This window comes from Camelina sativa, chromosome 5, assembly GCF_030686135.1.
Source record: "Camelina sativa cultivar CO46 ecotype springtype chromosome 5, ASM3068613v1".
Taxonomy (NCBI): Eukaryota; Viridiplantae; Streptophyta; class Magnoliopsida; order Brassicales; family Brassicaceae; genus Camelina; species Camelina sativa.
Genome location: NC_141884.1, coordinates 12,939,867 through 12,962,706, shown reverse-complemented (window position 1 = coordinate 12,962,706; position 22,840 = coordinate 12,939,867). Strand labels below are relative to the sequence as shown.

The 22,840-nt window shown below is 37.9% G+C and overlaps 5 protein-coding genes, 1 long non-coding RNA gene and 3 pseudogenes across 24 annotated transcripts; 4 read left to right on the top strand and 5 right to left on the bottom strand.

Moving 5' to 3' along the window:
* The first annotated feature begins 654 nt into the window (after positions 1 to 654).
* Positions 655 to 2,281, top strand: LOC147943676 (uncharacterized). 14 transcript variants are annotated; one of them, XR_015556780.1, is made up of 6 exons: positions 655 to 972; positions 1,065 to 1,137; positions 1,258 to 1,293; positions 1,412 to 1,643; positions 1,728 to 1,856; positions 2,068 to 2,281. It is a non-coding gene; the product is annotated as an uncharacterized LOC147943676 (long non-coding RNA). The 14 variants fall into 14 exon arrangements; XR_015556778.1 differs by having other exon boundaries at positions 1,258 to 1,296; XR_015556790.1 differs by having other exon boundaries at positions 708 to 921.
* A 751-nt stretch (positions 2,282 to 3,032) lies between these two features.
* LOC147943675 (uncharacterized) lies at positions 3,033 to 4,046 on the bottom strand. The gene has a single exon (XM_087512314.1). The coding sequence runs from the start codon at positions 4,044 to 4,046 to the stop codon at positions 3,033 to 3,035; it is 1,014 nt and encodes a 337-aa protein (XP_087368440.1).
* A 1,021-nt stretch (positions 4,047 to 5,067) lies between these two features.
* Positions 5,068 to 5,442, bottom strand: LOC147943674 (uncharacterized). Its single transcript, XM_087512313.1, has one exon. The coding sequence runs from the start codon at positions 5,440 to 5,442 to the stop codon at positions 5,068 to 5,070; it is 375 nt and encodes a 124-aa protein (XP_087368439.1).
* A 5,165-nt stretch (positions 5,443 to 10,607) lies between these two features.
* On the bottom strand, positions 10,608 to 11,913 carry LOC104789193 (putative F-box/kelch-repeat protein At2g29800 pseudogene; annotated as a pseudogene).
* Positions 11,914 to 12,131: 218 nt separating this feature from the next.
* Positions 12,132 to 13,526, top strand: LOC104786686 (uncharacterized). Its single transcript, XM_010512134.3, has 3 exons — positions 12,132 to 12,376; positions 12,943 to 13,083; positions 13,198 to 13,526. The coding sequence occupies exons 1-3, from the start codon at positions 12,167 to 12,169 to the stop codon at positions 13,336 to 13,338; spliced, it is 492 nt and encodes a 163-aa protein (XP_010510436.1). The 5' UTR covers positions 12,132 to 12,166; the 3' UTR covers positions 13,339 to 13,526.
* Positions 13,527 to 14,592: 1,066 nt separating this feature from the next.
* LOC104789191 (putative F-box/kelch-repeat protein At2g29780 pseudogene) lies at positions 14,593 to 15,796 on the bottom strand (annotated as a pseudogene).
* Positions 15,797 to 16,658: 862 nt separating this feature from the next.
* Positions 16,659 to 17,944, top strand: LOC104786683 (uncharacterized). The gene is made up of 3 exons (XM_010512131.3): positions 16,659 to 16,945; positions 17,400 to 17,540; positions 17,654 to 17,944. Exons 1-3 carry the CDS (start codon positions 16,736 to 16,738, stop codon positions 17,795 to 17,797), a joined length of 495 nt encoding a protein of 164 aa, XP_010510433.1. The 5' UTR covers positions 16,659 to 16,735; the 3' UTR covers positions 17,798 to 17,944.
* Positions 17,945 to 18,042: 98 nt separating this feature from the next.
* On the bottom strand, positions 18,043 to 20,259 carry LOC104786684 (zinc finger CCCH domain-containing protein 25-like; annotated as a pseudogene). Its single transcript, XR_015556796.1, has 4 exons — positions 20,078 to 20,259; positions 19,570 to 19,841; positions 19,217 to 19,421; positions 18,043 to 19,025 (listed from the first exon to the last, which is right to left on the bottom strand). The product of XR_015556796.1 is annotated as a zinc finger CCCH domain-containing protein 25-like (transcript).
* Positions 20,260 to 20,400: 141 nt separating this feature from the next.
* LOC104786685 (cell division cycle 20.2, cofactor of APC complex-like) lies at positions 20,401 to 22,511 on the top strand. 5 transcript variants are annotated; one of them, XM_010512132.3, is made up of 4 exons: positions 20,402 to 20,759; positions 20,923 to 21,030; positions 21,114 to 21,181; positions 21,279 to 22,511. In XM_010512132.3, the coding sequence occupies exons 1-4, from the start codon at positions 20,670 to 20,672 to the stop codon at positions 22,177 to 22,179; spliced, it is 1,167 nt and encodes a 388-aa protein (XP_010510434.2). In that variant the 5' UTR covers positions 20,402 to 20,669; the 3' UTR covers positions 22,180 to 22,511. The 5 variants fall into 5 exon arrangements, with proteins under 5 accessions (XP_087306145.1, XP_010510434.2, XP_087306146.1 ...); XM_010512133.3 differs by having other exon boundaries at positions 20,416 to 20,759; positions 21,120 to 21,181; XM_087450019.1 differs by having other exon boundaries at positions 20,401 to 20,759; positions 21,114 to 22,511.
* The last annotated feature ends 329 nt before the right edge of the window (positions 22,512 to 22,840 follow it).

The following is a 22,840-nucleotide window of genomic DNA, read 5'->3' as shown; positions in this document are numbered from 1 at the left end:
GACGACCTCAGAGAGTCCATCAATCCGTTGGCTGTAGAACTTAATATAAATCAAACCGATGGAATCAATTGATAAAATGGTAAGCTTAAGAACTAAGCTCGAGATAATTGCCTTGGATGAAATCACATAAGCTTTCGATGAGACTCTTATAAGCTTTCGGTTCTAACTTTTACAAGGAACACTATCTGATTCTCTTTTTCTTTTGTTCTTCAGTTCGGATGCAGAGTGTTCATCGCATTTGCGGCAAGTCAAATCAAGAACCAAGTCACTTTGGTTTATAATCAAACACCAAATATAGGAACTTACAAAAAAGCAGCGAAAATGAATGAATGATAAGATGATAGGAACTTTATGTTTGTGTTGTATCGTGAAATGTATGTTTCATACAAAAGTAAAGCGAGAGAATGTATTGGTTTCTTGTGTGTGCTTTGCTTCCTTAGAGCTCACGGCAACTGACGAGATCCTCTTGAACATTTTTGTTTTCTTCGGCTATATATCTTCAGAGCATGATTACTGGCAGGTACTCAGTGGATTGCTCTTTTATTTATGTCCCAAAAAAAATTAAAAAATCCTATAATATTGTCTACAATCCGAGAATCGCTTCTCCAGGAAGGAGCGGAAGCAACCCATAAGGAACGGTACGTGTCAAATTGTGGTTGGTTACCGGATAAATATAATTTTCTTTTTCATTTTCTTCTCTCTCTTTCGCAATCCTTTCTTCTCCATCACCGAATCACCTCAAATCCAGAAAATCAATTAAACTCGAGGGTTTTGGTGATTGACACCGATTTGTTACACCTCCTCCGTCTCAGCCTCCGGCGGCTTCATCTCTGGATTCTTCTTCTTATGATACTTTCTCTTCGACTTCAGGAATTGAGATCAACGGTGATTCTTTGAAGATTCCGATCAGTTTCGTATTGGGTATCTTTCTCGGGTCACTGTGATACCTCATCTCGCAGCCAGTACTCAGATGTGCAATTCATGTTTGTGATATATTTTTATTCTTGGTTTTTGCTCTTTAATTTCGCTTCTGATCGTTTAAGGTTTTTTTTTTTAATTGACAGAACGGAGTAGCACTGATTGCTGAAGCTGTTGCGAATCTGTTAACAGTAGGATTTAAGTGATGTATTAGTTAAGGTTATGTATTAGTTTCAAGTGATTTTCATATGAGGTTTTGATTTTTGTTTATCGTCTTTTCTTAGAGATCATCTAGTTTGTGCAATGTTTCATTCATCTGTTTGTTTCAATTAGTTGCAGATGATGATGCTTCAGAATGGTTTTGTAATAGGAGGGGTAGTAAGTCCAGCTTTGGTTTCATTGCTCTTAGTTCTAGTCAGTTCTTTGTAGAACAAACAAACAGATTTGTTTCATATGCAGTAGTAAATGTTCATGTGTTTGGTTTGTTTGACAGGGCGAGTATGATGTTAAGGACGAGGTAGGGAAATAACAATGTGGTCACAGGTTCTTGTTCTCTTTGGCAAAAAAAATGCAGAACAAACACATATGCAAGCTCTGTTCCAAGAGTTTCTGTAATGGCAGAGCACTTGGTGGTCACATGAAGTCTCACTTGGTCTCATCCCAACCGTCCACTCAGAAGAAACTCGCTGACTCGGTCCATTCATCTTCTTGCTCTTCCTCCGACGGTAAATCCCTCATCCCAATCCTTTTGCTTGCTTGCTTTTGTGCTATTCATAATCATGGTTTTGAGGTGCTATTTTCCTTCTTAGCAATTGTACGGCATACACCAAGTCCTCCAATTGGATTTAGCATATTAAAAGCTGGTCTCAACAAATCAGTCCTCTTGTCCATCTTTTCGTCTCCATCTTCAAGTATTGGCCTGGATAATACTACTTATGGTATAGCACTTCCTTCTTGTCTTTGAAGTTAACATTTGAACGAGTGACTTATATGCGTCTTAGCTTTTACTTCAACTACAAATCCTTGCTTTCATTGTCAGCTATTTGTTCAAGTATTTTCCAGAATTTGTGAACAGAGGTTCTGTTTTTTGTTCTTGAAACTGCAGGTTTTCATTTTTAAAACTGCAGGTTTTGTTTTTTGTTCTTGCAGGTTTACATTGGTGTTGGAACTTGGAACTACAGCTTACCACATAATTTTTGTTACTGATTGATGATAAGTTTAATTATTACAGTTGCAAGTCGCTGATAGATTTAGCTTAAGTTAAACACCATTGAATGATTTAACATTTAAATCTTGGACGCATGTATGAAGCAATGGTACTATGTGAATCTATGCTATATACTATGCAAGTTTTGATCAGAAACTCTTCTTTACTCGTTTGTTAGAATTATGACCATCAGGCTATTGCTGCAATCAACAAAATAAACTTTAGTTACAATTCCACTTCTCTATTATGAATGTGTTTGATTGTGTTCTGTTAATCCATCCATCATGCAATGCAATGTTTGTTTTAATTTACCATTCATCAAGAAACTTAGCAAAAAGGAAAAACAAACCAAGACCAATTATATATTATGAGTGTCTCTTCTTCATTTCACACTCTTATATATAGATAGAGTATATACTTTGATTAATTATCTTAAAAATTAAAGTTTGATAATTAAGAAATACAAATTAAAAATTTATTATTTAAATGCTTGAGTAATCTTTCTTGGAGTTCTCTAGTAATAGGGTGATTTTGCTTAAGTTCTTTTAGACCATCATTAGTGGAGTAACCCACCATAGTTACTCCCATATTATTTAATTATATAAATAATCATAAATTAAGTTAAGTAACTCTAAGAGAACCTAAGCAAAATCACCCTATTACTAGAGAACCCCAAAGAGGTTACTCAAGCGTTTAAATATTATTTTTTTAATTTTTGTTTATTAATTATCAAACTTTAATAATGTAAAATGATAAAACAATTATTTAAATTTTTTATATTACACAAAATAGAAAACAATATTTTACAAACTTTAGAATATTAAACATATTTTACAAAATTCAGAAGAGTAAAATATTTTATAAAATTCAAAATATTAAACATATTAAACAGAATTTGGAATAAGATTTATTGTGCGGTTGCACCAAATTTTTGCCAAATATGCTCAATCAAGTCTTTTTGCAAAAGATCATGCATTTCTGTATCATGAACATCATTTCGAATGCCCATCATATTATGTAGATTTGTTGGCGTATCTATAGAATATGATAAATCCACATGAGAACTTCTGCTTCCTTCTCCGTGATGGAATTCTGTTGGATCGTATAAATTGTAGTCATGTCGTTCGTCTTCCACTATTATGTTATGCAGGATGATAGATGCTCTCATTATTTTTCCTATTTTTCCTTTATCCAAAAAAAGTGCGGGATTCTTCACGATTGCAAATCGAGCTTGAAAGACTCCAAATGCACGTTCTACATTTTTACGACATCCTTCTTGCCATTGAGCAAATAGTTTTGCTTTTCGACCCCGTGGAAGTGTAATAGATTGGATGAAAGTTGCCCATTTGGGATAGATACCGTCCGTGAGGTAGTATGCCATTTTGTATTGCCATCCATTGACAACGTATCTAACTCTCGGAGCTCGGCCCTCTAGGATATCATCAAACACCGGGGAGCGGTCCAAGACATTGATATCATTTAACGAACCCGGTGGTCCAAAAAATGCGTGCCAAATCCATAAATCTTGTGATGCCACAGCCTCTAGTACGATTGACGGTTTACCAGATCCACGTGTATATTGTCCTTTCCATGCAGTGGGACAATTCTTCCACTCCCAATGCATACAATCTATGCTCCCTATCATTCTGGGGAAACCGCGATGTTCTCCAATATTCAGTAATCGTTGGAGGTCTTCCGCTGTAGGTCTTCTGAGATACTCGTCGCCAAACAGATTTATAACTCCCTCAACAATATGTAGAAGGCATTTGTGGGAGGTTGTTTCAGTGAGTCGTAAATATTCATCCACCGCATCTGCCGTATATCCGTAAGCCATCAAACGAATAGCTGCCGTACATTTTTGAAGTGCAGTAAGACCAAGCCTTCCAGTAGCATCTCGCCTTTGTCTGAAGTGGGACTCCATTCTCAATAGCGGTAACAATACGAAGGAACAATGGTTTGTTCATTCTAAAGCGACGACGGAACATAGTGTTATTGTAAGTCGGATTATCACTAAAATAATCATTCCACAATCGAGTGTGGCCTTCTTCGCGGTCTCTCTCAATGTGCACTCTTCTGATTATTGGAGCTGGTGGTACCTCTGGGTGAGTTTAGTTGTATTGGATCTCCTCCACTATACTATCAACCTCCTCCTCTACCATTTCTTCAATTTCTTGATCAGAACTCCAAGTAGACATTTTTTGGCAATTTGGGTATAATAGAAGGCTTATGGAATGAAAAAGGTTTGATTTTGTAATGAAAAAGGTTTGATTTTGTAATGAAAAATGTTTTGGCTTAATTTGAAATGGGTTTGAATATTTGAGAATATGAAATGATAATAAGAAGATTTGATGATAAGAAGAAGCGAAAGATAAGAGAATACAAATGAGAAGAACATATAGCAAATGAGGTTGAACAAAACATTGTCATATATAGGACTTCCGAAGACACAACCAAACCTAAACCCATTCACAGGTTACAAAAGACAACAAGTCACAACTCGTGATGATGGGTTACAAAGGACAACAAGTCACAACAAGTTACAGGAACAACAAGTCACAAACACATTCACGGGTTACAAAAGACTACAACTAATAACCCATTCACGGGTTGCAAGAGACAACAATACAACAACAAGACAACAATAAGAAAGACCCGTGAATGGCTTGAACATAAAAGGTTTGAAAAGACAACAACACGACAACATGTTTCCCTTCACGTTTCAACTTCATATGCTGTCGCAAAACCTGAAACAGAAGAAGAAAAAGTTAAACAAGTGTTAAACAAAGAACAGAACACAAGAGTTAATAGAACATAACACAAACATTTTTTACAAGAAACACAAGACATAACACAGCACAAGAACAGAACATAACACAAGAACAGAACACAAATATTTTTTACAAGAACAGAACACACGAGTTTACAAGAACAGATCTCCAAACCTAAGTGTTCGTCAACATTTGGTCAACCAGTTTGTCCCTAAGAAGTTGTTCGGCTGATGTTAGTTCAGTCTTGTTAAGGAGGCTGTCTAGCAGTCTCATTTTGCCATGTCTCTCTTTAGCCGCTTGTTCTTTTTTTTTCATTGCAATGATCTTGTCTAGCTTACCAACCAAACCATCCTCTACATCAATAGTCTCAGTCGGTTTCTTCCCTTTTTTCTTAGAAGCTTTAACCCCCGGAGGCCTGACCTCAGCCCCATCATTGCACTGTACGTCTGTAGCGAGTTTGGTCCTTTTATGGCTACACTCCTCCGTGATCCATTTCTGATCATGCCTCAATTCCCTCCAGCAATGTCCTAATAGGAAAGGCTTCTCCATGTCGTTCTTGAAAAGCTCATAGGCCAAGTTCAATACATCATCCTCTGATTCTCCACTCTTTCTTCTTGAACTTGCTTGTGAGTAACACCCCCACAAACTTATTGACTTGGTGGTTAATCTTGTTCCACCTAGCCTTAAATTGTGAAGGCCCTCTTACATTTGGACTAGATGATCCATCATTTGCTTTGAAGTAAGCAGCAACCCTCGTCCAGAAACTTTGAAGCCGCTGCTCATTACTCACCACCGGATCCTTGCTTGTATTTAACCAAGCGCTTATGAGGTTGACATTCTCCTCTGCACTCTACCGCTTTCTTATTCGCCTTCCTCCGTCTTCTTCATTCTCATCAACCGCTACATCGATACAGTCTTCAGATTCTGATGGTGTAGGGCTAAAGTGAATTGGCTGAGATGAGGATCCAGGCCTAAAGTGTACAGGCTGAGAAGAGAAGGTAGAGGTAAAGTGGAAAGGCTGAGAAGGTAAGGTAGAGGGAAGAATCTGATTATCTGAACCATTGGAGTCTTTTTGCGAATTCATAAGATCGACAAAATATGTCTGTGGAAAAGGATTAAGGTTTCTAGGATCCATTGCTTGTGTTAAACGGAAAAGGAAAAGGAAAAGGATTGATGTAAAACGAGCTTGGGTTTGTAGGGAAGGCTTAGTGAAAACTAATGTAAAACGAATGGTTTAGGGTTTGTAGTTAGTAAGGTAAAGTTTACTTTTAAAACTTCACCCTTTTAGTTTCCAAATTTAATTTTTAACCTAAACTACAACAACCACACATTTATCACATTAAAACAACCTACAAACCCTATACCATCATACAATAAGTTCGATGTTTTACGCATTCATCAATGATGACTCGACAAGTATCTACCTAAACAAGTACTAAGACCATTTATCACAACCAACAAACGAAACCAATAATCAATGACACCAATTTAATTCATCCCAACACACAACCGCAAACAATATCTATCAATCATGTTTCTCAAAACAGAACAAGAACACAAGCCGTGGTTAACCTACACTTACTAAAACAGAACAAGAACACAACCAACTCATTTACTACACTTACTTTATGTTTGCGGTTGGTTGTGTTCTTCGCCATTGATGTTAAACAGAACAAGAACACAACCAAGCCGTGGTTAACCTACACTTACTTTATGTTTCTCAAAACAGAACAAGAACACAACCGCAAACAAAACAATATCTATCAAAATAGAACAAGAATCTACACCTAGACTCGCACAAAACAATAACATATGCTATTAAGAACAAAACTTATAACCAAACCCTAGACTCGCACAAAACAACTTGACTACTAAGAACAAAACATTTAAGCATTCCAACAAACTAATCTCATATGCTACACCTAGCAATATAAATCGACACAAACATTTAACCATTCTAATCTCATAATCTACACCTAATAAGTCAAATCGACACAAACATCAAACAAACCCTAAAATTCTACACCTAATAAGTCAAATTAACACAAATATTTAACCAATCTACCAATTATCAACCACCCGAGCCTAATTACAACCACATGCAATCAATCGCATCTAACGATTTCGCCTAATTACAAACACATGAGAAACGAACCTTCTCCCTCCGATTAGTTGTGATTTGGACCTCGCCGTTAGCTTCAGGGCACCACCAGAAACAGCCGCCGTCGTTGTCCCACCATATAGCAACCTCCACCGTCGTTTGTCGTGACAAACGAACCGTCACATCTAACAATTTTGCCGATCTAGATGCCATCGCCTCCGGGTAAACAACCAACCATAAGATCTAAGTCAGAAAAATCATAGGATTCGACGAGAATCCATTGATTTTCCCGATTTCAGAACAGGTTTCGACTGTTCTCTCGCCATTTCGATCGCCAGAGAAGAGAGAGAATGTCGAGAGGAAAGAAGAAGAAAATGGGGAAGAAAAAAAAACGCTTTTATATTTAAAAAACAACCTATAAGAAACCGCCACGTAGCGTTCTTAAGGTGTTTCTTCTAATCCTTCCCACAGAAGCGATTCTCTTGTGTTTGGATTATTATTGAGGTTTTTATTAAGAGTTTGGGGCTCAATTTCAAGAGTAACCCATCTAGCACTTGCCAGTAATCATGCTCTTAGGATTGCTTTACTTAATATATGATTATTTATATAATAAATTAATGTGAGAGTAACTATGGTGGGTTACTCCACTAATGATGGTCTCATGAGCCTTGTATAAATTAATGTGATTTTTTTTTTTTTTTTTTTTTGCTAAAAATTAATGTGATTTTGTGTTTACTATTAGTAAAAAGAAAGAGGGTAAAAATATGTTCTAAGCTAGGGACTTTATATTTTCTCACCTGGATATTATAGTTGTAGAAGTTTACCCATAAAGACAAAAGTGTCAACTAAATCACTTTGTTTTGCTTCATCTCTAAACTCTAAACCATAAATTCATATTTGCTCATATGGTACGTAGCAGAATAGGTTTCGTGAAATCTGATTGTGATTACTTGCAAAAGAATGTTACTATGTTAGTGCAAGTAAAGATGCATTACAACAAGTTCCGTAAGAAATTTTTGTACAAAGGCTAAAACAAGTTCCGCAAGTTTTTTTATGAAGATGTGTATAAAGTTTATTTAAATAACAATTGGTAAAAAAAAATCATAATTTTAAAATTTTGCAGATGATTTTATTTTTCTTCAGAAACTATACGTAAGCAAAGTTTTTTTCCTTATTATTTTCTTCAGGTTTCTACTTTTTTTTTTCTTTAAGATTTTTACCTTAATACAATTCACCAATGGTAAAATATATTTTTAAAAAAAATTTGAGTAAAAAAATATCTCTGAACGGGATTACTTGATTCACAAGTCTCTGTGTTCTCTCTATTTAGAAACCCTTCATCTTTCAATTGTTGAATTGAAGTGCTTTGTTCGTCGTCTTGGCTGGGGTACTGATGAAAAGGATTTTGAGAGAGCATTTAATCTTGATTTGGCGACATTATCGATTTTAAGGTCAACACATTCCCGTAATATCAATGCTTTTCTCTGTTTTACCGTATTCGATTATGGAGAGACTGAAACCAAATAGTTACGAACCAGAGATGTCACAGGTAGTGCAGAAGATCTATGATGAAGATAAAATGAAGTACTAATTAAGGGTGTCTGGAGATTGTCATCCAAGTTACGTCGTTACTCTTTAAGTAAACCAGTTTAATTGTTTTGCTCCCAGACTCATCTTCACATCTCTAAATTAAACCAAGATTTCAAATTGCTTATATACTTGAAGGCTTTGAAGCACAGGATTTTAAATGTTAAGAAGAAAATAAAATTTCATAAGATTTCAGTAGATGAAAATGTTACTTAATTACAAACACTCATGACTTAATTTGTATTAAGTTTCTCATTTTGAAATTGTAAGTTACCAATACAGTCAAACCCACCGGTTAAACCGTCTTCTTCTGCTTATCTCTTATAAACCAATGTTTCATATTTTGTTCATATGGTAGAAAGAACTTGAGACCATGTTAGTGCAACTATACACCAAAACGGCAAAAAGGATAACTAACGAAGGTGTATTTCAACAAGTTTTGTAAGAATTTATGTTTCAAGGCTAAGAGAATGGCTTAGTCATCTACACAGCTTAAGAAATAAACACAAGGCTAATTCTGTAAGATAGTAAGAGTATTAATAACATTGTCAACAAAAGTTAACAAAGGACGACTTACTCTTTGATGTGTCAAGTAAACAAGTTCTGAGTCACTTTGCTTCCTATATATATGCTCTCTCATATTAACAAGATGGTCAAACAGTAGATCGATGTAGTAAAGAACCTTACCTATAATTAAGTAAGACTACTTGAAGCTAAAGAATATGCCTGAACATGATTTATATTATCATCAATATATAGTCCAAACTCATCACAAATCAAACATATTGTGATGGTATCATCCCACGATGGAATCATCAAACCATATCAGTTTGATTAAGCACAATCAAAGGCGACTTTGCAGGATGAAAGAACATGAGATCTTGATTCGACCTGACCCCAATTACTATCACCATCTTCTCATCACGTGTTTCTAGTGCGATCTCTATGCACCAAATGTCTTTTTACCAGTAACAATGATAAGTTTGAAGGTAAGAACTCTTCTCTCTCATGTCTTTCTCAATCCCTAATACAAACGATGAACCTAACTGATAAGATCGGAGTTACATTTCTCCTCTCTTATCACCATGAACAGAGACGCAGCTCTGATCTAACAAACTCACAATGTTGATCACGCAGGATAGTGTTTACAATACTACACTATCTCTATTTATACTCTACATTGTTCTCATTCTTCTTTTTAGCTCCTCACATGTGCCTCTCATGTGCTTATCAAACAATCGCAACAACCCTTGTTCTCTGTTTTGAAACCCTAATTTGTTGTTTAAATGATAAGGTCACCAATTAAGAAATGCTCAGTGGAGATCCTTTTGGTAGTCACTATCAAATCTGATAAAAACCACCGGTTTGTCTTGCTTTACATTGCTAATATACTTGAAGCACGGTGAGTCTTTTTAAAATGAGAACAGAGTATCATACAATACAACGATATTATCTTCTCTCTTTGTATGATCTATATAGATCACTTCAGGCTTCATCAGGACTCTGTACTTCCACAGTTTTATATTGTTGTTACCCATAACATCATAACCACCGGTTAATTAGACCACTGTGTTTTGCTTCATCTCTATACCAAGATATCATATTGCTCATATAGTAGAAGCAGATTAGGTTTCATTAGTGTAGATTACTCTGCTTATTTACAAAAAAGTTATATATCCAAACTAAAAGCAAACAGAAAGTAGTTGAGACAGTGTTACTGAAAGAAGAAAAAAAAAAAAAACCAAAATAAAGATGCATTCCAACAGGTCCCGTAGTGGCCGACTCTACACAAAAAAGATTAAGAAAGACGAGTTACTCTCTAATGTGTCAGAACAAGTTTCTGAGTCACTATATATGCTTCATACTTGCTCTCATGTGAACAAGCTGCTCAAAAACAGTATATGTAATATGAGATCCTTCTTCACCTGCAAGTTTATGAAAGCCTAAATAAGACTTGAGGCTCAAGAAAAGGTCATAATTCATCATCAATACTCCAATACTCAACAAAGATTAACATACCTTGCAGCTGCAAACGAATCATCAAAACGTAACAGTTCGAGAAATCTCAATGAAAGGCGACTTGACTGATGAATCCACAGGCGATATTTTTGATTCGACTGTCGAGTTTGATTCCACCTTCCCCCAAATATGACCATCTTCACGTTTTTCCAATGCAACCTCTACGCACAAAACGATTTTTTCCGAGCCATGATCACAACTATTCTGGTTTTGATACCATCCCAATATCACCAACTTGCCACCAAAACTTGCCATTCTAGACTCTAGATAACCGAGACTAGGCAAATCATCTAAACCCTTGACAGGTCTCCAAACCATATCTTTTGGATCATACACGACAATCAAAGATCCAACAACCGCCACATCAGGAACATTAATAATAGCATACAACAAATCATCAACCACACAAGAGGAAGCGTGCCAAAAATGCCTCTGTGGACTTCCAGTTGCCCAACTACTCAATCTACTTAGGCTTGGATCGTAAGTCAAACAATTTTGATGATCCAAAATGTAGATCTTATTATCCAAAACCACATGTATAGGAAAATATCCGCTAGAACTAGCAACGGGAGAGAATGGACCAGGCACAGTTTCCCAAATCCCTTTCTCTACGTCGAACATTTCAACCCAATCATTATATCGTCTCTCGCGACCTCCAACCACGTAAATCTTTCCGTCAATGACTCCGGAGGCTGCGTAGCAACGTTCCCTTTTCATTTTCTGGATATGTTTCCACGTATGGAATCTACAGTCTATGACAATCACAGCCTTTACGCGTTGGTTTAAGCCGTTGCGTCCACCCATAACGTAAATCTTGTGTCCGATTGTGACGGCAGTGCATCCAGGATACATCGGAGGAAGTGAATTGATTCTGCTCAACCGTAAAGAGCTGTTGCTTCGATGGAGAATGTACCAGCTTGGGGGTGCAAAAGATGGGAGCGAGATCAAGGTATAAAGAACCGGTTCAGTTAAGCCGAGGAGCGAGCGCGTTACGAGGAGTTGATCCGAAGAGATTACGTTACGGAAGGCTCTGGAGAGTAGAGATAGCCTCGGGTAATGACATCTTCTTACGAGTGCGACGGTACTTTCGATGAGTATCACTGGGATGTCTCCTCGACGAATCGGAGCAAGATTCTGATTTACTTCTTGATCGTCTTCTTCTTCTTTCGGTTCTTTGTCTTGATTCGCTTCTTCTTCTTCTTCTTGCGGGTTCTTTGATGGATCTCCGCCATTAGAGCCGTCGTCGGAAGTTTCAGAGATCAAAGCCATCGCCGCCGTGTGAGTGTGACCAAGTCTTTGAGTTAGTTATGAGATGTTTAACTGAAAAGTGTGACTAAAAAGTAGACTTTGAAAGAAGCTGTGGTATTATAAAAGGAACGAAGAACCTAACGACGTCGTATAGATGATTATAAAATGAGGCCTAATACGTCGTATAAGCGATATTCAAATTAGGGCCTTATAAGGCCCAAACTAAAGTACAGTGAAGGAACTTGAATTATTTTGTTAATTTTATCTTAATAAAAAGAATAACAACAAAAAAAAGGAAGTGGGAAGAAATGAGAATTGATGATAATGGAGAAAAAAATTGTCGAGTATTTGCAACTGAGCGATGAGGTTGAAGAAGACGGCGGCGAGGCACAGCGACTGGAACTGGAAGAAGAGTTTTCACGGGAAGGAAGAAGCTTCTACGAGGTTTTTAGCCTCAGAGGAATCCGAGTCAACCGGGTCGACCCGGGTTTCATTTCCTGCTCCTTCAAGGTCCCTCTCCGTTTGACGGTTCGTCTCTCTCGGTCTCATTCCTTGACATTGCGATGGGAAATGGATTATTTGAGGTTATAAGATGAGAATTCGATTGATAGTGATAGTAGTGAGTGATGATCCGAATTTGATTTGTTTCTCCACTGATCCATCTTGTGATTAGAGAACCGAGGAGAAGAAGATCTCCTCTTTTAGCATTCATATATTGTAGTTGTAGCTTGGATTTTTTTGGTTTATTACTAACTTCTTTGAACAGAATCATCAAGACATTTTTAGGAAATGGATAATTTGAGGTTTTAAGATGACAATTGGGTTTATACTCTGTAATTCTGTATGATGATTCATTGAGCCACCGGTGTTATATTTTTGCTTTGAAGTGGTTCTTGTAGTCTTGTGAGAAGAATCAGGAAGAAGAAGATATATATATATATTGTAGGCCGGACTTGTTTTTGTTGTTTGTATTTGAGACGTGATTTTTGGTTTTTTACCCTTTTAAGGTGGTTCTTTGAGCAGAATCGTGAAGATATTTTAAAAATAGTATAGCTTTGTGGTATTGATCACTTTTTAAGTTGTGATGAAGGCAGGATAGAGACGGGAATCTAGCTAATGGTGCGATTGCAAATCTTGTGGATGAAGTTGGTGGAGCGCTTGTACAAATCCAAGGCTTACCTTTTTGTGTTTCTGTGGACATGTCTATTGCATTCCTTTCTACAGCTAAGCTCGGTGTATGTCTGTCTGCTCGTCTTCTTTTTTTTTTCAGTCTTTCATTTGGACCGCTTGTTGTGTGATTTATTGAATAGTCAGAAATATGATTCTGAAATGGAAATGATATTTTTCAGGAGTTGGAGATAACGTCGAGATTGTTAGGCGTGAGAGGAGGTTATACAGGAACACTTGTTGTAGTCAGAAACAATGAGACCGGAGAGATTATAGCAGAAGGTCGTCATTCTTTGTTTGGCAGGCAAGCTAGTAAGCTCTGAGGTCTAATCTTTCTTTTGGCATTCTTTGTTTGGCACCTTCAAGTGTTTCACTGTTATGTGTTATGGTCAGCTAAATTTGATTAGGGATCTGTTAGGATGTCGTATTCTTCTTTCTGGTTGTGTAAACTTAATCATTTGTAGAGATAGCTTATAAATATAATACCGAACCACCATTCACGTTCAGAAAACTTGATATTTATGGTGATGAAAATTGCAATCTGTCTCACTCATCAATCCATTCACATTCAGTAAACTTGATAGCTATGGATCCTCTTTGGCTTTTTTGTTTTCTTCGCCGCCGTGTGAAGTTTTCAGCAGCAACGAATTAACTGAAAGGGAGAAGACTAAAGTATATTTTTTAAAGAAGCTGTTACGTTCCTTGTGGTTTTTATAATGAAACCATAATTCAGAAACTTCGTTAAAAGCGATTCTTTTGTCTTAATTCATTTTTTCTTTTTAATTTCTAGGTAAATTGTGATATATTAGTATATCATCTAAGTTTTATAATGGTTTTTTTTTTTCCCTTCAGTCTCAAAAACAAATTACCTCTTTTATAATGTGTCAAGCGTCTCTCAACATGACTCACAAATTACCTCTTTTATAATGTTAGAAACTCGAGTTTGTGTTTCAAATGGCGTAACTCAAATGCTTTGTATTCTTAATTCTTAAACATATTTGTATTCTTAGGCTATATTTTTTTCGTGTACCTTGTAGAAGAAGTTAAATATAAAGGTAGTTTTGTCTTTAAGCTCAGGACACTAAATCACTTCGTGTTTGCTTCATCTCTAAACCATAATTTCATAATATTGCTCATATAGTCATATATAGGTTTCGTTAAATCTGATTGTGATTACTTAATTACTGAAGAATGATATATGTCACAAAACAGAAAGAAGCAGAAACTAGTTAAACCAAAGTTGCATTCCAACAAGTCTCGTAAGAACTTCAGTAGAAAGAGAAAGAGTGGCCAACTCTACACAAGGCCTATTCTGTAAAGAGTGATCACATTCTTGCACGAAGGTTAAGAAGGAAGACGAATTACTTTTTACGGTGTCAGATATAACAGCTTCTGCACCACTTTTTGCTTCATATTTGCTCTCAAATCAACAGTAGATGTAATAAAAGACCCTTCTTCACCTGCAAATCCATGAAAGCCGAATAAGACTTGGGGTTACAGAAAATGTCATAATATCATTGTCCATATAGTCCATGCACATGAAAAGAGAAACCTACCTTGAACTGCAAGAAACCATCCCATAGATCATCAAACCGTAACAGAGCAAGAAAGATCAATAGAAGGCGAGGTCCCGGAGATAAGCACAATATCCTTTGAATCGACCGTCCCCCAAATCTCACCTCCTTCACGTCTTTCTAACGTGATCTCTATGCACCAAGTATCATTATAGATGGTGTTTGAAGTGGCCAAAACCATCAGCTTTCCACCCACATTCGCCATTTGACACACAGAGTATCTGAGGTAAGGCAAGCCATCGTCTAAACCCTTGACAGGATTCCAAACCATTTCAACTGGATCAAATACCACTATTGGATGTTTAAGAACACACAGTACATCAAAGCTATACAAGCGATCCTCAATCACACAACACGGGTCGCGCCAAAAATCCATCAACGTAGATGATTCAAGTCCCAAAGACTGCCATGTACCTTGTCTTGGTTCGTAGACCAAAGCACAGAGAGCATCCAAAATGTAAATCCTATCCTGCATCACCACAGATGTGACAAACCCTCCTCCTGGCATATTAGAGATGTAGTGGGATGGATCAGGCACAGTACTCCAAGTTCTTTTCTCTACATCGAACACTTCGATCCAACCATCATATGCATGATGCCTCTCGCAACCTCCGATGACATAAATCTTTCTGTCAATGACTGCGGCGGCTGGACGGTAGCGAGCCCTGTGCATCCTTGAGAGATTGTCCCACGCGTGGAATCTACAGTCGAGGACAAACACAGTCGATACAGGGTGATTAAACCCGTTCAAACCACCGATCACATACATATTGTATCCGAATGTGACCACAGAAGATCCAGGATATATAGGAGGAAATGTAGGGACCTCGCGCAAGCTTTCTGAGATGTTTAAGTTGAGAATGTGACATCTCGAGAAACGTTCGTAACTATAAGGGAATCCGATCAAGGCATAAAGAACCGGTTCGGTGACGCCGAGTTGCAAGCGCCTTCTGTAGAGTACCGGCGAAGAGATGACGCGAAAGAAAGCTCTGGAGATGAGAGATAGCCTCGGGTAATGACATCTCCGGACTAGTGCTACGGTTCTTGTGATGAGTAACTCTGGGATTTGTCGAGGAGGAATCGGAGCAAGATTCTCATCTTCTTCTCTCGGAGCAAGATTATCTATTTCAATTTCAAAGATCAAATCATCGGAAGTTGTATCTCCGCCATTAGATCCGTCGTCGGAATTTTCAGGGGTCAAAGCCATCGCCACCGTGTGATGTCGTCAGCAGCAACGAATTAACTGAAAGTGAGTAGAGAGAGAGTTTGAAAGAAGCGGTTATGTTGGTTGTGGACCTGTGGTATTATAAAAGGAACGAAGACCTCAACGACGTCGTATAGACGATTGTAAAATGAGGCCTAATACGTCGTATAAGCGATTTTAAAATGGGGCCTAGTAATAAGGCCCAAACAAAAGTACAGTATCTGAAGTAGGCCTGGGCATTCGGTTAACCATTCGGTTTCGGTTCGGTTGTATTCGGTTTCGGTTATTTTGGATATAGTAATATAGTAACCATTTGGATATTTATGAAATTTCGGTTTAGTTCGGTTCGGTTTCTTTCGGTTCGGTTTCGGTTTGGTTATTTAAATAAATAACCATAACTAACATAAATTATATTAACATTAACCAAATAAACCAAATATAACCAAAACTAACCGAATATAACCAAAATTAACCAAATATACAATAACAAAAATACAAAAAAGGGAAAAATATTGATTCAATTTTACAAAATAGTATTTAACTTTGTAAATTCAAAATAATAACATTTACATATATTGATTATTTAAAATATTTAATTGTTTTGAATCTAGAAATCATTTATATTTTAAGTTTATTTTATAGTTTTGCATAATATTAAGTATATAATATTTGATATCTTCTAGGTTTTCGGATATTTCGGTTAACAATTTAATTGTCGGTTCGGTTCGGTTCGGTTTCGGTTAGTTTGGATATAGATTTTTACTAACCATTCGGGTATTTGAAGAATTTCGGTTCGGTTCGGTTTAGTTTTTTTCGATTCGGTTTCGGTCGGTTATTTGGTTATCGGTTATTTTGCCCAGCCCTAATCTGAAGGAACTTGAATTATTTTGTTTATTTTATCCTAAAAAAAAAATAGGAAGTGGGAGGAAGAAATGAGAATTGATGATAATGGAGAAAAAAATTGTCGAGTATTTGCAACTGAGCGATGAGGTTGAAGAAGACGGCGGCGAGGCACAGCGACTGGAACTGGAAGAAGAGTTTTCACGGGAAGGAAGAAGCTTCTACGAGGTTTTTAGTCTCAGAGGAATCCGAGTCAACCGGGTCGACCCGGGTTTCATTTCCTGCTCCTTCAAGGTCCCTCTCCGTTTGACGGTTCGTTCGTCTTCCTCTTCGTAAGATTCAATGAGAAGTAGTAGCGTCATAGGGTTTTAGGAATTGGATTATTTGAGGCTTTTAACATGAGAATTTGGTTTATTATACTCTTTATAGTAGTACCAGTGGATGATGATCCGAATTGGTTTGTTTCACCACTGAGCCATTGGTGTAGTTCTTATAAGATTTGTTTAGAATCAAGAAGGAGAAGAAACTCAATTGTTGTTTAGATCTCCTTGTAATTGTTTATATATAGTAGTGTGTGATGATCTGAATTGGTTTGTTTTACCACTGAGCCATTGGTTTGTTCTTATAATATTTGTTTAGAATCAAGAAGGAGAAGAATAAGATATATTATCCTTTATATTGTTCTTGTAATTGTTGTTTGTATAACGATTGTTGGTTTTCCCTTTGAGATGGTGTTTGATCAACTTATAAGTTGTGATGAATGCAGGATAGAGACAGGAATCTAGCTAATGGTGCGATTGCGAATCTTGTGGATGAAGTTGGTGGAGCGCTTGTACAAATCCAAGGCTTACCTCCTTGTGTTTCTGTGGACATGTCTATTGCATTCCTTTCTCAAGCTAAGCTCGGTGTATGTCTCCTCAAGGACCTCAACTCCCCTTTTTTTTTTTGTTTATTTGACCACTGCTGAAGAGTGTCATAGAAATGGGATAGAGAGACTGAGAGAGAGATATATGATTTCAGGAGGAGTTGGAGGTAACGTCGAGATTGTTAGGCGAGAGAGGACGTTATAAAGGAACACTTGTTGTTGTGAGAAATCAGAGGACCGGTGAGGTTATTGCAGAAGGTCGTCATTCTTTGTTTGGCAGGCAAGCTAGTAAGCTCTGAGGTCTAATCTTACTGTTTTATCTGTTTTCAATGATAGGGTTATGTTTCTGTTTTCTGGTTGTGTAATCTTAAACCTTTGTAAATAGCTTTATAAAGATGAGACCGAACCACCATTCAGTAAATTTGATATTTTTGTGATGATCATAATGGTAAAATCTCTCTCATCAACCCAAAATCCAAAAGCTGTGATTTAGGTAGGTATTACAAGAAGGTCCAAGAGAGAAACTGTTATCTATGGTTTCAGCTTGGCTTTAAAAGTAAACATTAAAGTTATAAAAATTATACACAGTTAACAACTGTTGTAACAACTCTATTCTCTTCCATCATATAATGTAACGCAAACAAATAGTTGACCAAGAATTTTTGATACATTGGAAGCTAACTATATTGTAAATAGCAGAAGCAAAAAAATTCAGAACGCTGTTGAACTGACAGTGGTTTCTATTGAGACGAACCAGTAGGAACAACAACATCAGCAGATTGCTGAGAGGATCCTGAAGGTACTGCAGACACAGAGTCAGCTGGTGGAACAGAGACTGAGCTTGGAGGAGGGGGATTAGGCCTTGAAACGGGACTTGGTTGTTGCGGATAAGGATGAGGAGCTTGTTGTGGCGGGCCATGGTGGTAAGGAGGATACTGCTGGTAAGGTGGTTGCATGTATCCTCCATATTGTGGTGGCGGGTATTGCTGGTGAGGATAGTGGCCATGTTGCTGCATCGGGTAAGAAGACGAAGAAGCTCCTCTATTGTCACTGGTATTTGAACCGCCATCTTCGGATGAAATGACTGCACCCATTCTCTGAGGGTCCATTGATGGGTAAAAGTGTCTGTCTTGATGAGGAGGTTGTGGTGGTGGAAATTGATTCTGCTGCTGAGATATAACTGCTCGAGGGAGTAAACCACTATGAGCTACACTGCACTGTTGGTTCGAACCATCTTGATCAGTTTTGGGAACCTGAGATCTACCCCATGTGAGATTTAGCCTCTGTCCGTTGACAACTAGCCTGTTATTAGGTTCTTCTGCAGCCTTCTCTGCTCCGTCCGGGTTGTGTATGTGACAAATGCACATGCTTTCATAGGCATAGAATTGATCGCGAATGTCTTGCTCAAGGACTCTCGAGTTTAGCCCACCAACATAGAGCGTTTTGATGCTTTGATCCTCAGGAGATTCTAAAGTGCCCATCTCACCAGCCTTGCCAAGTAATTTCAAAGCTACTGGATCGTTCACACTGCAGAATATGAAGAATAAAATGAGATTATTCCAAAATGAGACGCAGTTTAGCACAATTAGGCCCACAAACTGATGTAATATTGCTAACTCTCTTTTCAGGAAATACCAAATCAAGAAATTGAAGGGGGTAACTCAACGTTATCATACTCAAATATAATAGAAGAAATTAAAAGTCAGTAGTTTGGTTACCCATAGTAACGGTCTTTAATGTTCTGCTGGGACAAGTCTCGGTATGGACACTCAGCACCTCTTGTACACTCTCCCCTGATGAAGAAACTACAAATATGTGGTCGGTTCCTTTTGTAGTATGGCGTTGTTCTTTGAAGCATACGAATGGTATCATTAGATGGAATCTTCCCAAAAGAAGACTCGTATAATCTAGTCCAGCTCTCGTCTGCATATAAGAAAGTAAGATCATTTCAATAAAGCCACTATAAGATCAAGCTTTCAACAGTATTGCCACATTTCAAAACATATTCAAGACTCAGATAATAACTATTCATCAGATTCCAAGCTTGGACATAGATAAGAGTCAACCATACCTTACGATCATGCTATTCAGCGAAAAACTCCCGGTTCACATCACTCTTTGGGATAGAATCATGAGTACTAATGTTGAGCGCAGTGTCTCTGACCTGAACCGGAAGACCATATTCAAGATCCAAGAGACAAAGTTGACATACATTCTTCAGCTTGCAGCATGTCAGACAAACTTTAGTCTTCTTGTACCTCTCATCCCGCCCAGGTCGCCACCTAAACACCGTGAAAGGTCGGGTACAGATCTTGCATTCCTTATCATACCCTCCGCCTTTGTCTGCAATGCATACCAAATAAAAACAACAAACAGTGAATCAAATCAAACATAAAGCACATACCACTACCAAACTTGCATTCTCTACAATTAAAATTTACAGATATCATCAATTCGAAGTAACCAAAGGTTTAGACTTTCCCCCTAAAATTTCCTAAACCCTAGAATCAGAAATCACTAAATTTGCAGAGAAACATTTAAAAAATCATCAAAGGAGATTGGAAGTTGAAGAGTTTTACCATTCGAACGTAAAGGATTGTCACCGAGACAATGAATCGCGTATGATTGGGAAATCAGAACGTTCCCCATCCATCAGCCTCATTCATGATCTCTCAGTATTCTATGCGCCATTCTATCTCTCTCTACCTTCCTGAATTTGATTTCGTCAGTCTCTCTCGAACACGACGAAGATGACTGACTGGGAAACGAACAGAGGGAATCAACCCAACAACAAGTGGATACGTAAACCGAATTAAACCACAATTAAATTTGAAAACAAATCAATAAACCGGAAATAACCGACCAATCTTATTATATAAAGGCTTTTAAAGTGGTGGTGGTGTATAGAAATAGCGATTGCCGTGCGACCAATCTTAATCACACTTCTCTCCTCAGTCCTCATCATCATCAAATCACCTCTCTCTGGCTCTCTCTTTTCTCTCTATCAATCCAATTTTTTTACTAACGTTTGTTTCATTCTCTGCAGGATTAGTGTAGTTTACTATTTCGACTAGGTTTTCGTTTCGTTTCTATTTTTAGATCGTCTCTTCTAGGTTCTAACCCTTAACCAATCGCTCGTTGTTGTTTCTCTCTTTTGTGATTTTTGTGATAATGGATACAGGAGGTTCTTCCTACTTGAAGGCAATGGCTCGATGCCCAATTCAGCGATCCTTTCTCCCTAGAGATTCCTCCAAAGAAAACGTAAGTTTTTTGTTACAAAAATTAGGGTTTCGCTTTTTTATTTTTATTTTTGTGGCTTTGTTCTGTTCTTCGGGATTTTAGGGTTTCAATTGATTGATTTCGTGTTTTGATTATCAATTTCGTGTTTTGATGATGAGTTGTATTTGTTGTTTTATGTGTGTAGCTTGACAGATTCATTCCGAATAGATCAGCCATGGATTTTGACTTTGCCTACTGGCAGCTAATGGAAAGACCACCAAACCTGAACGATGATCAGCAGGCAACAAAGAAGGTAAGCTCACCATCGAGAGAAGCCTATAAGAAACGTTTGGCTGAAGCCATGAATCTCAATCGCACTCGTATCCTTTCTTTTAGGAACAGACCTCAAACTCCAACTCCTCCAGTGGCTACTCAAACTCCAGTGGGAATTTACCAACAACAGCGTAAGCCGCCTAGACACATCCCTAAGACTTTCGAGAGAATGTTGGATGTTCCTGACTTGGCCGATGACTTTTGTCTCAACTTACTTGACTGGGGCAGTGATAATGTTTTAGCCATTGCATTGCATCATACTGTTTATCTCTGGGATGCTTCTAAGGGTTCTACTACTGAACTTGTCACTGTTGATGAAGATACGGGACCTGTCACAAGCATCAACTGGGCACGAGATGGTCGTTATCTTGCTGTTGGGCTTAACAGCTCTCAAGTCCAGATTTGGGATTGTGCTGATTGTCGTAGAGTGAGAACGTTGGAGTGTGGTCACGCGTCTAGAGTAGGATCGTTGGCATGGAACGATCACATCTTGAAAACGGGAGGAATGGATGGGAAGATCATCAACAACGACGTACGGGTTAGATCACACGTTGTGAATACGTACAGGGGTCACACTTTACAAGTTTGTGGGTTGAAGTGGTCAGGATCTGGACAGCACTTGGCAAGTGGTGGCAACGACAATGTGGTTAATATATGGGACCGTTCTAGTAGTACTCAGCGGCTGCACAGGCTTGTAGAGCACACATCTGCAGTTAAAGCTCTTGCTTGGTGCCCTTTCCAAACGAATTTGCTTGCAACTGGTGGCGGTGAAGGAGATGGGAGTATAAAGTTCTGGAATACTAGGACAGGAGCTTGCTTGAACACGGTAGAAACTGGCTCTCAAGTTTCTTCTTTGTTATGGAGCAACAAGGAAAGAGAGTTGCTTAGCTCACATGGGTTTACTCAGAACCAGCTTACACTTTGGAAGTACCCATCTATGGTGAAAATGGCTGAGCTCAATGGTCACACATCACGTGTTCTATATACTGCCCAGAGTCCGAATGGTTGTACTGTAGCTTCTGCAGGAGCAGATGAGAGACTAATGTTTTGGAATGTCTTTGGAGTACCAGAGGTTGCCAAAAAAGTAGTAGTACCTGAGCCATTTTCTCATGTGAACCGTATTCGCTGAAGTTGGTGGAGCGCTTGTACAAATCGAAGGCTTACCTCCTTGTGTTTCTGTGGACATGTCTATTGCATTCCTTTCTAAAGCTAAGGAACACTTGTTGTAGTGAGAAACAAGAGGACCGGTGAGGTTATAGCAGAAGGTCGACATTCTTTGTTTGGCAGGCAAGCTAGTAAGCTCTGAGGTCTAATCTTACTGTTATATCTATTCAGTGATAAGGTTATGTTTCTTTCACTGTTATGTCTGTTTTCTGTTTTGTGTAATCTTAAACCTTTGTAAATAGCTTTATAAAGATGAGACCGAACCACCATTCAGTAAATTTGATATTTTTGTGATGATCATAATGGTAAAATCTCTCTCATCAATCCAAAATCCAAAAGCTGTGATTTAGGTAGGTATTACAAGAAGGTCCAAGAGAGAAACTGTTATCTATGGTTTCAGCTTGGCTTTAAAAGTAAACATTAAAGTTATAAAAATTATACAGTTAACAACTGTTGTAACAATTCTATTCTCTTCCATCATATAATGTAACACAAACAAATAGTTGACCAAGAATTTTCGATACATTGGAAGCTAACTTAGCAGAAGCAAAAATTCAGAACGCAGTTGAACTGACATTGGTTTCTACTGAGACGAACCAGTAGGAACAGCAGCATCAGCAGATTGC

Excerpts from the sequence above, each read along its gene's own strand:
- LOC104786686 (XM_010512134.3), top strand. The coding sequence starts at position 12,167 with ATGATAATGGAGAAAAAAATTGTCGAGTATTTGCAACTGAGCGATGAG. Across the intron at positions 12,377-12,942 it reads AGGTCCCTCTCCGTTTGACG|GATAGAGACGGGAATCTAGC; the intron begins GTTCGTCTCTCT and ends TGATGAAGGCAG. Across the intron at positions 13,084-13,197 it reads TTTCTACAGCTAAGCTCGGT|GAGTTGGAGATAACGTCGAG; the intron begins GTATGTCTGTCT and ends GATATTTTTCAG.
- LOC104786683 (XM_010512131.3), top strand. The coding sequence starts at position 16,736 with ATGATAATGGAGAAAAAAATTGTCGAGTATTTGCAACTGAGCGATGAG. Across the intron at positions 16,946-17,399 it reads AGGTCCCTCTCCGTTTGACG|GATAGAGACAGGAATCTAGC; the intron begins GTTCGTTCGTCT and ends TGATGAATGCAG. Across the intron at positions 17,541-17,653 it reads TTTCTCAAGCTAAGCTCGGT|GAGGAGTTGGAGGTAACGTC; the intron begins GTATGTCTCCTC and ends ATATGATTTCAG.
- LOC147943675 (XM_087512314.1), bottom strand. The coding sequence starts at position 4,046 with ATGGAGTCCCACTTCAGACAAAGGCGAGATGCTACTGGAAGGCTTGGT.
- LOC147943674 (XM_087512313.1), bottom strand. The coding sequence starts at position 5,442 with ATGGAGAAGCCTTTCCTATTAGGACATTGCTGGAGGGAATTGAGGCAT.
- LOC104786685 (XM_087450018.1), top strand. The coding sequence starts at position 20,670 with ATGGATACAGGAGGTTCTTCCTACTTGAAGGCAATGGCTCGATGCCCA. Across the intron at positions 20,760-20,922 it reads GAGATTCCTCCAAAGAAAAC|CTTGACAGATTCATTCCGAA; the intron begins GTAAGTTTTTTG and ends TTATGTGTGTAG.